At 34.5% G+C, this 12,919-nt stretch overlaps 1 protein-coding gene across 1 annotated transcript in view; it reads left to right on the top strand.

Moving 5' to 3' along the window:
* Positions 1–12,919, top strand: part of CUBN (cubilin (intrinsic factor-cobalamin receptor)) — a 207,718-nt gene that overhangs the window by 36,729 nt on the left and 158,070 nt on the right. The window contains exons 18-26 of the mRNA XM_004691275.2: positions 60–201; positions 416–594; positions 1,963–2,128; positions 2,947–3,163; positions 4,281–4,411; positions 6,355–6,547; positions 8,344–8,504; positions 8,873–9,054; positions 10,116–10,272. Of these exons, the coding sequence (XP_004691332.1) occupies positions 60–201; positions 416–594; positions 1,963–2,128; positions 2,947–3,163; positions 4,281–4,411; positions 6,355–6,547; positions 8,344–8,504; positions 8,873–9,054; positions 10,116–10,272 (1,528 nt within the window). The remainder of the gene's footprint in view (positions 1–59; positions 202–415; positions 595–1,962; positions 2,129–2,946; positions 3,164–4,280; positions 4,412–6,354; positions 6,548–8,343; positions 8,505–8,872; positions 9,055–10,115; positions 10,273–12,919) is intronic.

The raw sequence follows: 12,919 nt of genomic DNA, 5'->3' as shown, positions 1-12,919 counted from the left end.
TTTATCAAGTAATTTATTTGTTTATTGCGATTACAAATCTATTTTATTTTTCTGTTCAGGTTCGAGATGACCAAACCTTACTTGGAAAAGTCTGTGGCAATGAAACCTCTCATATCAAATCCATTACTAATAATATCTGGATCAGACTTAAAATAGACATTTCTGTTATGAAAGCTAGTTTTAGAGCTGCTTATCAAGTTGGTAAGAAAATTTGGCTTAAGTTTTTGTTGTCTAATTTTCTTGTTATAACATTTTAATTTCTTAATGAGATTTAGTTATATGTCTTCTAGGGGCAGGGAAAGCTTTCTGGTATCACATTTTATTATACTTTTATGCAGAATTAGAGTTTGGAATAAAATTGAAAGCTAGAATTATTAAATCTCTGAATAAACACTTATAATTTTCATATTTACAGCTTGTGGGGGTGAATTAACTGGAGAAGGCGTCATTCGCTCACCCCTTTATCCCAGTGTATATCCAGGAGAAAAGATCTGTAGGTGGATGATTTATCAACCCCAAAGCCAAGTTGTTGTCCTTAACTTTACTAACTTTGAAACTGGAAGTTCTTTCCACTGTGATACAGATTATATTGAGGTAAGAATTAAATGTCTTTGCACATCTGTATTTGGTTGTTTGTTGTTAAAATACTATATTATGTATTCTCAGATCAGTTATATGACACAGAACTAATTTGTACAGATCAGTATCACATATGGATATAAATGTGGAAATCTTCAGTGCAATACTGGTTAAGTGAATTGGACAGCATGTCAAGAAGACTTTTATGGCCAGTTGATTTTTGAAAATACTGCCAGTATGTTTCAATGGGGGAAATATTTTGACAAATATTGCTGAAAGTCCATGAAATCAGACCACTTTCTTACACCATACACAAAAATTAACTCAAAATGGGGTAGGTAATAGCCCCAAACATGGAGGTTACAATTATGAAATGCTTAGCAGAAAATAATGTCCTTGTATTAGGCAAAACCTTCCCTCAACTAAGTGAAAATGCATAAACAACAAAATGAAAAATAGAAAATTGAACTTCATCAGAACTAAAACCAAATAACCTGATTTTTAGCATGGTCAAAGTGTATGAGTATATATTTCTTCAAAATGATAAAAATATGGCAATTAATTATAAGAAAGATAGCACTGTCACCAGGGAAATACAAATTGACACTGCAGTGAGATACTGCTTCCATACATTGGAGAAGTCAGGTAAGATTTGATGGCATCCTCAGTGCTGGAGACATACTAGAGAGCATAAGAAATGATGCAGTCATATTGGCCTTCAGTTGGCATTTCAAGGAGTTAACCTAAACCTATCATTTTCCCAGCAATTCCTTTTCTAAGTGTGTATGCATGAGAAATGAAATATTTCTACACAAAAATTTATACATCAGTATGAATACAATAATTGTCATAACAGTCAAACATAGATACACTCTGAATGTCATCAATTGATAAATGTATTAATAAAATGTGGCACATGATCCTGTAATGAAATATTATATTGCATTATGAAATAATGAAGTAATGACACATGCTACAAAGTTTGTGAAAAAACTTCAGTAAAAAAGGTTTGAGGAGAATGGGGTCAGAACTGGGTGAGAAGAGTGCACTGGACTGTGGTGATGGCACACGGATGAATTGGTGGTGGGAAGCCCATGGGGATTACAACTGAGATAAAAAAAAATGCACAAAAAGAAAGAATGATGTATATGAATATATATATATATATATATACACACGCAGGGCTTGAAGAAAATGAGTAGTGTCTGCTAATAGGCTTGAGGTTCTTGAGGATTCTTTTGGGGTAACTAATAATGATCTGAAACTGTGTTCTAAAATTGTTTTCACAATAATAATAACATGATTCCAGAAATAATGACTTATAGCAAAATTATAAAATAAATACCTGAAAAAATAAATTTTGAATATATCTTTTTCACTTAGATTGGTAGCAGTACCATTTTGGGCTCTCCTGAAAACAGAAAGTATTGTGGCACAGATGTACCTTCATCTATAATGTCCATTTACAATTTTCTTTATGTCATGTTTGTAAAAAGTTCTTCTACTGAAAATCATGGTTTCATGGCTAAGTTCAGCACTACAAATTTGGGTAAGAAATTAACTCTCCTCCTTTGCTTCTTGGTTTTGTTTTAGAATAAGTATACAGTAAAATAAATTACTAAAGAAAATTCATTGGCAGTATAAAAAAGTTTTAAATGCAGCACTATGAAGCTCTCCACAACCACTGTAGCATGAGGGAAGTGACCCACATGACACAACAGACCTCTCCAATCTCGCCCACTGTTCCCCTCAGTAGTGTACTTTATGGATCTGCCTGTTCTGGTCCCTACTCTGTCTCTGGTGAATCCTCTCACCACCCCTGCACCTTGGGCCTAAAACCCAGTTATTTATGCATAAATAAATAAATATTTTTCAAAAAAGTTTTAAAGCACACTTAAAAACAAAAAAATGTATTTCCTATTCAGTGCATTCCAGTAGTTAGAGTCTATTAGTAAGAGAAAAATGGGTTAAGTGGCATTTAAGAAATTTTTTTGGGGGGGCTTTTAAAAGGTTATGATCAGGGGCCCTCCATGGTAGCACAATGGGTTAAAGCACAGCACTAAAAAGCTAAAGCCACTTCAGCATGAGTTCAATCCCCACCCCGGAGGTGACCACATGGCGTGGCAAACCTCTTCTGGCCTGCCCGCTGCTCCCCTCAGCAGTGTACTTTGTCAGCTGGCCTGTTGTGCTCCCCACTCTGTCTCTGGTGAATCCTCTCACTGCACATGTGCCTCTGGTCTATACCCCAGTTCTGTATACATAAATAAATAAATCTTTTTTAAAAAGGGGGTTATGATCAGGTTTTTTCAGTTTGATATCTGGGTAGCTTTTTCTTTTGTATTGATCATTATTATTATTTTTCAATAGTGTGTGGAAAAGTTCTTACAGAGCCAGCGGGAATCATTGAAAGTCCTGGCCATCCAAATACTTACCCCCATGGTGTCAACTGTACCTGGCATGTATTTGCCCAACCTGACTACGTGATTCATTTGATATTCAAGAAATTTCATCTAGAGTTCCATTATAATTGCACAAATGATTATCTGGAAATTTATGATACTGACCCTGGAACATTTCTTGGGAGGTAAGATCATTTTGTTTTTAAACAAAAGCTTCTACTTCAGTGAAGAATGTTAAAAACCTCCAAACCAGGTGACACAACATGTTCTTAAATGATTATTTCTACATAGCTCCTTTGTAGTCTTAGCCTGTAGTAACTAGTTTTTTTTTGATATGTGTATCCCTAGGAAAATCAAGATAATGCACATATCTATTACCTCCAAAAACTTCTTCCTACTCATTATAATTCCTTACATCTGCTCCTAATTCTCCTTCCTGGGAAGTCATAAACAAGCTATCACTGTAAATTAGTTCCCATATACTGGAAATGTATAAAAATGACACCATAATACTGTTTGTATTCTTTCTTTTCTGGCTTATCTTAACATATATTTTGTTCAGTTTCTCAGATCTGAGAATTTGTAGATTTATGTTTGTGACATTTTTGGCCACTATTCTTGAAATAATTTTCTGTCCCCCCTTTTCTTTATGAACCTGTGTGTATGTATGAAAGACCACTTGGAGTTGCCGCACAACTGACCCATATTCCATTCTTTTAATTTTGAGTCTGTTCTCAAGGTGTTTCGGTTTAAAGTTTCTATTGATATGATTCAAGTTTGCTAATATCTTCTGCAATGTCTTTTCTGTTCATACTACCTAGTGTATTATTTTTATCTTAGTCTTTATAATTTTTATTTCTACAGGTTAAATTTGGGCTATCTTTTTTGTCTTCCATGTTTATACATGTTAATTTTATCCTTTAATTCCTTCTTAATTCTATGAAATACAGTTATAACTAAGTCAACCCTATATTCTTGTTTTGTTTGGATTATATATTTTTCTTATTGTGGGTTATCCTTCTTTTCATGGCTGGTGATATTTGGCATTTGATGGAATGGTAGGCATTTTAAATTTAAATTTAAACCTCCCTGGTCCAGGATTGAACTTGCACTGCAGTGGTTGCAGAGAGATGCATAGTGCTGCGTCTTAACCCTTTTTTGCACTACCAGGGAAGATCCTCAAATTATTTTTAAAAGTTATTAGGGGATATTATTACTAATTATGATTACATTTGCATGTTTTAAGCTTTTGTATATCATTTTAAGTATACTAAAAGCATGCTTTTTCTTGGATTTAAATAGATACTGTGGAAAATCAGTCCCACCTTCTCTTATCAGCAGTGGCAACTCCATAACACTTAAATTTGTGGCTGACTCTCATCTCGCTTATGAAGGATTTTTAATAAATTATGAGGCAACTAATAAATCAACAGGTACCAAAACACCTCTATCTACTTCATTTACTCCATTACCAAATAAGAGTATGAGAATATATCATCTAAAACTTACAAATCTACTTACTATATAGGTTTCTATAGCAGGAAATGGAAAATTTCTTTGCAAAAATATACATTTCTAAATGACTTAATGAAATTGAAACATTTCAGCATTATTCCTTTATTGTATTTTTTGTTATTTAATTCTCAATATTTGATTTTTGTGAATACACCGTAGGTAGCAAATACTTTTTGCAAGCAGTATCTTTGAGATAATATGTGAAGCAGAAATAGTCCTGTCCTCAAAGCCTCTAAGGGACTTCTAAGGTGTCATGTTTCATTAGATTCTTGTTTCCACCCCAATGGATATCTTTTCAGAGAATTTGGATTTCCTTTGCATCATGTTTGGAAGGATATTTAATGGGATAAAGTACTAGCCAGTGTTGATCTATGGTGACCGAGCTTTCTAAACATTTCACAGCTTCTGGATTGCCCTCCAGTGGGTTGCTATGGTCCATTGATAATTTCAGAAATAATTAGGAAATTTTCTTTTGCCAGGAGGTAATCCTTCTGACATAACGATCTGTAAATACTCATCTTTTAAAGCTTCCACTCCCTCAGATAAATAGAAGTTAACAGAATTCCTGCTCAGAATTCCTATCTTATTGCTCATTTACTTCTCCTCAAAGCTGTTATTTACTGTGCTTTGTTTTAGGCAAAAATTGTTTTTCTCTGCATTAGTTGGATTCTTGTGTTTTGGACATGACTTTAGATTTTTCCAAAATCCTGAATTATATATTCTTTTATCCTTTGGGACCCTTCCTACGAGACAATTCATTATCTAAGTCTTGAATATAATTAATTGAATCCCTGGAAGTTACAATAGCAAAAAATTATCATGTACATACAATTTTCTATTATTTTGTAGTTTTATCTGCCTTATATGTTTTGCCCAAACCACACTGAATATTAGAGTAAAGATTTGGAACAAGTCACTTGAACTCTCCAAGCTACTGTTTTCTCATCTGTAAAATTAAGGAATTGGATTTGATGATCTTTGAGATGTCTTGTGGCTCTAATCAACTATGAACACAAATTTAATTTGCTGCATGAGTAAACTAGCTGTATCTTAGATCACATACCTTTCAGGGAGGGCTTCCTGAAAATAGCATGGTAATCTTTGTAGCACTATGCAAAGTAAGACATCTCTGTAATGACTCAAACTGCTCTGCCAACGTCACCTAACTGTGAGGCAATAACTAGTACTACCGAGAGCAATGGCAATAGTCTGGCAGGAGAATGTTGAATTTAAATTTTACTAAGAAACAAATTTCAGTAAGAAGGTGTAGTTAAAATAAGATGAGAAAAAGGAAAGAAGCAAATGTCCAGGGAAGCAAAGTAATAGAGAATGAGAAATCAAGAAATAAACAGTAAAAGAGAAAAGCATGCCAGGTGGCAGCCCCAGTGGGCTCCTGACCTCCCTCCTTGTGATTAATGTTCCTTTGGTCCAGGGCCAAAATCACAGATGACAGAATGTTCACTTTCTGTCCTTTGCTTTGGGTAAAATCATTGTAAAAGAAGAGTATGGAAAGGAGAACAGAACTCAATTATTTCTAAGTCTTCTGAACCATTTCATTTTGTCCTCACTGTCCCCTTCACCCAACCCACTACTGACCTTCAAACCAAATTTTTAGTGATTGTTTACGGTAATTGAATAGATCATACTTCTGAAAACTAAAGTGTTGTGATAGGTATATTGATTTGACCACATAACTTAGATTTTCTATTAATAATGTTTATTTTTTTAGATTTCAAAAACTTTATTCTGAAATGAAATCAGAATATTGGTACAAGTTGATGTAGTATACATTGCTGAATGGCTTATAAATGTAGTGTCAAATTTTTTCATTTTCTCTCTTGTGGTCTATTTCTTTTTACAGTATGCTTGGAAAGCTATACCGTTGGCTCTGGGACATTTACTTCTCCACACTTCCCTAGTAATTACCCTAACAACTGGAAATGCATTTACAGAATCACAGTGGAAACCAGCCAACAGATTGCATTGCACTTCACAAACTTCTCCTTAGAGGAGGCCATTGGTGGAGAATGTGTAGCTGATTTTGTGGAAATCAGGTAATCACCATTATTGTGAAATAGTCTTTTCATTATGTATTTTCATTCATAATCTTCCCTGGCAAGGTTAATGAAAAAATATGGGCATTCACTGTAAAGCTCCTTATTGCATGCTCTTTCTTGTTAAAAGATTAAGTTTAGATCCTGCCTGACTTAGTAGAAAAAAGATAAGATAGATTCAAGTGGGTTTTTTTAAGTAATTTTTTTTGGAATATTTGAAATAAAATCTAGATTTTATTTGGACAGATTAAGCATATATATGCCTAATCTACTACTTTAAAATTAAGATATTTGCTGCTATTCTTGAATATTTTCTTAATCCTTTCTTTTGTAATAATAATTTTGATTTATTGTTTTACTTGTGATAATACTAGGATTCTCCCCACTGCGTATCAGCACTGCATACTGGCCACCTGCTGTCTGCACACAGACTTAATTTGCTTGACTGTCCATTTAGTCTAATGATGCCACAAAAATAATGGCAAATAGGTTTTGTTTTGTGTTCGAGTAATGAAAGTCTAAGCTTATGAATTCCAGTTCAAGGCATGTTTTTCTGTAATTGTTTGGCACTTTGAAAGACTATATTTAGAAGTGATAGCTGCAGTAAAGCTAAACCAACGCGTATGTTGGTATTTCCTTGGATCATTATAATGCGTATCATTAGGCTAATCAGTTTGCTGTGTATCTGTGTCAAAACTTATTTAACATTTCAAAAACTTGGTATATTTTACCTTAAGTTTTATTCTACTATGTGAATGCTAAAATATTAAATCACCATTGTACCAATCATGCTAAAGCCATAATTTTCTTAAATTTTAGCAATTATTGTACATTGATGTTGAGTAAAAAGCTACATAGGACAAACTGTATTTAAGACTCCAAAAGTCATTGAAGAAATATTTTTTTTTAAGATTTATTTATTTATTCATACAGAATTGGGGTACAGGCAGAGATGCGGAGGGTGAGAGGATTCACCAGGCACAGATTGGGGAGCAGAACAGGCAGATCAACGAAGTACACTGCTGAAGGGAGCAGCGGGCGGGTCAGGAGAGGTCTGCCACGCCATGTGGTCACCTCCGGGGCAGGCGGGAATAGAACTCATGCCGAAGTGGCTTTAACTTCTTAGTGCTGTGCTTTAACCTGCTGCACCACCAGGGAGGGCTGAAGAAAGATTTTTTAAAAAAATTTTGCTAACATGTCAAATATGATGTGTTAACTTACAAAAATTTCAAATTAGAAGGAACTAAAGACTTTCCTAGAGGTTTCTTTGTAAAATTAATCAAAATTTGCTTATATCGTTAATAATAATGGTTTCCTCTTTCTCCTTCACATGTACCAGATACTTTGAGGGGGAAAACATCAAATACTTTCACTCACTTTGCCACTGGCTTTATAAAATGTCACACCAGTTATAAATTATGACTACTCTTTAATAAGTTGTTCATAGAGTGAAAAATTGAAAGCTTGAATTTTTAAAGGAATCTTTATTTTACTTCCTTTTTTTAAAGAAAAATTATTTTACTTCTTACTCCTCAGAAACCAGGTTAATACATACAAGTGTTTTTGCTGTTTATTTCTGAGTATGCTTGTTTTTTGGGAGGTGTGGTTTACCTTTTCTCTGAGAATTTGATCTGATTTCACAAAATCTTTTTCATCAAATCTCCGACACTGAGAGAAGTTGAGAGAAGTTGACTGACATAAACTGATGTTTGCTACCTTAAAGTTCAAATAAAATTAAATGTTTATATAATAGAATTGTTAATAACCTAAGCTATCACTTCTTTGTTTTGTCTCAGAGATGGAGGCTATGAAAATTCACCACTCCTGGGAAAATACTGTGGCTCAGTATTACCTCCAAGAATCATTTCTCATAGTAACAAACTATGGCTAAAATTTAAGAGTGACTCAATTGATTCAAGGTCCGGGTTTTCAGCTTCCTGGGATGGATCATTAACAGGTAAATAGCTATAAGCTGGGTCTTATTGGCAAGTCCAGTCTGATTGATGCCTTGCAGTCTGATTGTTGTCTTGATTCCATGCTCTTACTCATTTTTTCCTAGCTGTGTTTTGTCATTACTATTTCCAACAAACGTTGACACTATAAATATTTGAATTAACAGCAGCCTTTTATTAAAGAAAAGTAGGGGGAAATGTACTAGTTTCCTGATGTATTTCATCAAGTTGGACATCAAGGTTTCGATAGGGAAAGTTCATCACTTAATTAGGATTAGAGACAAGCTAGTTTTTGGTGCTGCAGTTTTGTTTTGCAACTTGGTTAAAGGAGAGTAAATAAATGACTTATGTCCTTCCCTCTCTGCCCCTGTAGGTTGTGGGGGCAACCTCACCACTCCCACTGGCACATTCACATCTCCCAACTACCCGATGCCCTATTACCACAATTCTGAGTGCTTCTGGTGGCTGAGATCCAGCCGTGGCAGCCCATTTGAACTGGAATTTGAAGACTTTCACCTGGAACAACATCAAGATTGCACTTTAGATTATCTGGCTGTATGTATGAAATTTCATTGCATCATTCACTGATCTCATCTCACCCACATATAATATGTTCATTTTTGTTTCTGAGATTTCGGAAAGAGAAATATTTAAAGAAAGCATTCACACAAAAAGTTTTAACAAAGTAAAAATTTAATCAGAGGAAAATTTGAAGACTATGACAACCTAAGAACAATATATATGTCTAAATAGCTTGACACACTAAGCGTTTACTATAAATTGAATGTGGACTATTATGATGTGGTTAATTAAAATCTCTGGAAATAAGTGATAAGATTTACCCTAATTATTATCTATATTATTTCATTTATGTATTGAAAAATAATAATTTGGTGGGAACTTTTGGTGAATTAGAAAATGTAATTGAATCATTCACCTATAACTTTTTTCATACCAGCATACCACCTATAACTTTTTGCATACCACCCTTGTCAGTGAAAAAACAATCTAAATTAAAAAATCGTTAGGCCTCCTGATGGAACAGGGGGTTAAGTCTTACCACTATCAAGCTATCACTAGCCATTGCAACCTGAGTTCGATCCCCAGCCAGGGTTTGGTGCAGCAGACCTCTCCTGTCTCACCTGCTGCTTCCCTCAGCAGTGTACTTCAATAGATCCTCTTGTTCTGCTCCCCACTCTGTCTCTGTTGAATCCTCTCATCGCCCCCACTCCCCACCTATGGCCTGAGGTACAGTTCTTGTGTGCATTAAAAAAAAATTAAAAATGTGTTAAAGTGCCATAAATTATAAACTATGAATCAAAAAAATAAGGAGAACTACTGATAGCAGCTCAAAAATATGTATTACTCTTTCATTTTCAAACTTCAATTTCCACCTGGGCTCATACCCTTGCCACAATACACATCCAAAGCTAAATGGCACAGATTTATTCCCCAAGTTATAGTTATTTAATATAATGTTAAAAGACATTTTAATCCAGGGTCTTCTTTTATTATATCATATGTATATATGTAAATGCCTCTTATTAAGGATTGCAGAGATCTTTAAATGACGCTTAAAACCACAACCATCTGACATTTAAAATATTTTCTTGAAGGTATACGATGGCCCAAGTACCAGCTCTCATCTGCTAACTAAGCTGTGTGGGGATGAAAAGCCACCTCTTATCCGTTCTAGTGGAGATAGCATGTCTTTAAAACTGAGGACAGATGAAGGTCAACAAGGAGGTGGCTTCCTGGCCAAATACTGGCAAAGTAAGTATGTACTTTCATTGGTGCCTAGAGAGGCCTTCAAATGCTGAAATGAAACAAACCAAAATAAATATAACCCATTGGTTTGAGCAATTGAATTAGTTCTTAGTTTCTCCTGAGAAAAAAAATTGATTGCATTTAAGGAAGAAAGACTTATGGATTAGATTTAATGTTATTTAACTAAAGTACATGATAAGCTATAGAAATTTAAAAGTAATATTTTTCCACCTGTATTCCAACATGTGATTTGCCTGCTAGTTTTGTCTTTATTATTTTCTGACCCTTTGTTAGTTTTCCCTCTATTTCACCTATAAAGTGAAACCGTCTGATATTTTTTGACTTATTTCACTGATTATAATCCCTTTCAGCTTCATCCATGGTGCCATCAGTGGCATGAGTTTATGCTTTTTGATTGCCAATAGTATTCCATTGTGTATCACAATAGTATTCCTTTGTGTATCACATCTTCTTGATACATTCATCTATTTTGGACATTTAGGTTGCTTTCATATTTTAGCTATTGTAAATAGTGCTGCAATAAACAAACACAGATGCCTTTTCATGTTTTTATGTCCTTTGGGTAGATCCCTGGGAGTGGAATTACTGGGTCATATGATAGCTCCATTATTAGCATTTGAGGGTCCTCTACACATCTTTCCATAGTATTTGGACCAGTTTGCATGCCCACCAGCAGTATAAGAGGGTCCTTTTCTCTCCATATTTTTTGAGGTAGTATCTCATTGTGGTTTTAATTTGCATTTCCCTAATTGTAAGTGATGTTAAACACACAAGTTCCCTCCCAACTCTAGAATTAAATGCTTCTTTAATTTTTTTCTTTTTAAGATTTATTTATTTATGTATACAGAACTGGGATACAGGCCAGAGGTGCAGGGGCGGTGAGAAGCTTCACCAGAGACAGAGTGGGGAGCAAAACAGGCAGATCGACGAAGTACACTGCTGAGGGGAGCAGTGGGTAGGTCAGGAGAGGTCTGCCACGCCATGTAGTCACCTCTGGGACAGACGGGAATCGAACACATGCAGAAGTGGCTTTTAGCTTCTTAGTGCTGTGCTTTAACCCACTGTGCCACCAGGGAGGGCCGCTTCTTTAATTTTTTTAATAAAGTACCATTGTTTTACATTTTGTTAATATTTTGACAGTACAGGATATCTCCCCTTACTTGTGGTCATTTTAGCTCTCACCACCAGATTCTCACAATCCTCCACCATAGTCCATTGTGCTCTTAAAACTACTTTTAAAATGGTCATTCCAGAAAACAGATCCAAGAAATATTTTTCTTGTGTAGTGAAAGAACAAGTTCCTTGTTGCACTAAATCTAAATTTGTACATTTTGACATACTGACATGCTGTTTATTCTTCTGATGTTTACTTTTATAACTTCAAAGCAATGAAAGTAGAATTTAATGCAACTGGGATATAAGTTCCTAGGGGTAAAATCAGAGCTAACTGGTGATATTTTCAGTAAAATGTTTGCAGATAATATAAATTCTGATATGCTTTAATTGAATATATTTTCCTCTGTTCTCTTTGTAGCCATTGAGGCACTTATTACCTTTCTAATAGGTCTAACTATTTAGAGGCATCAAAACAACAAAATTATTCTTTATAAGTCTGTTTTGGATAAAAATGTGTTAGAGGTTTTCAAAGGGAAATAGTTTAAATATCTTCCTGATTAAGGAAATGTAGGTTTTGAGAGCCACAAATGTATACTTTTCCATACCAGAATTTATTAACGGTGCTGAATTTATTCCTAGCCACCTACCAAGAAACAGTGTTGTAATAGAAATGTGTCTGCCTCATTTTTCAGATATAATTCTTTCAAAATAACAATTATTTACCCATTCCCTTATTACACATCAAAAAGTGTGAAATAACTTGGAAAAAGGGCAGGCACATGTATTGTTAAAGTTCTCAGGTTTGCTTGAATCCAGCACTAGTTTGGCACTGGCTTCTAGAACTGGCCATACCTTAGCCAACTAGTGTAGTTTTGTTGAAAACTCAGCTCAAGAAAATGCCACCTTCAGATTGAAGACTTTTTGATAATCTAAGATTTTTTTCTTTAAATTCTTTACACTTCCTGTATTCCCTTGGTACTTTCTGATAACTAACTGGAGGAGTAATGGAGACTTTATTGTAAATTTCATGTTGACTTTTGGATGTTCAACAATGCCATGTTATTTTCATTTTTAGCATTCACATAGGACTTTGCGTTTTTAAACTGTTGTGAATTTAAAGGTCAGAATTTCTCTTCCTTTCAAGTGTTAAATTTAAAAGAAGCATAGAATGTTTAATATACTCTCAAACAAATTAGACTGGTCATGAGTAGTGATAAGATATTCTACTTTCCACCGAATGGAAAGAAATTAATGGCTATTTTAACACAGGCAATTTTCATGCCACTATTAAGTTTCTGAATTTATTTAAGTATTATATGCATGCATATACATATATATGTATATGTATTTGTGTATATATGTGCACACACAATTTTAATCCAGATGTTTCTTTTTTTTTAATTATTACAAAAGTTTATTTTTACATCATTTTGCACATTTTTTTCTTTCCCATCTCGATTGTAATCTCCGCGGGTTTCCCATCACCAAATCACCCCTGTGCCACCACCATAGTCCC

This window comes from Condylura cristata, unplaced genomic scaffold (assembly GCF_000260355.1).
Source record: "Condylura cristata isolate star-nosed mole 26May11 unplaced genomic scaffold, ConCri1.0 scaffold00030, whole genome shotgun sequence".
In the NCBI taxonomy this organism is placed as follows: Eukaryota; Metazoa; Chordata; class Mammalia; order Eulipotyphla; family Talpidae; genus Condylura; species Condylura cristata.
This window is presented reverse-complemented; position numbering and strand designations above follow the sequence as displayed.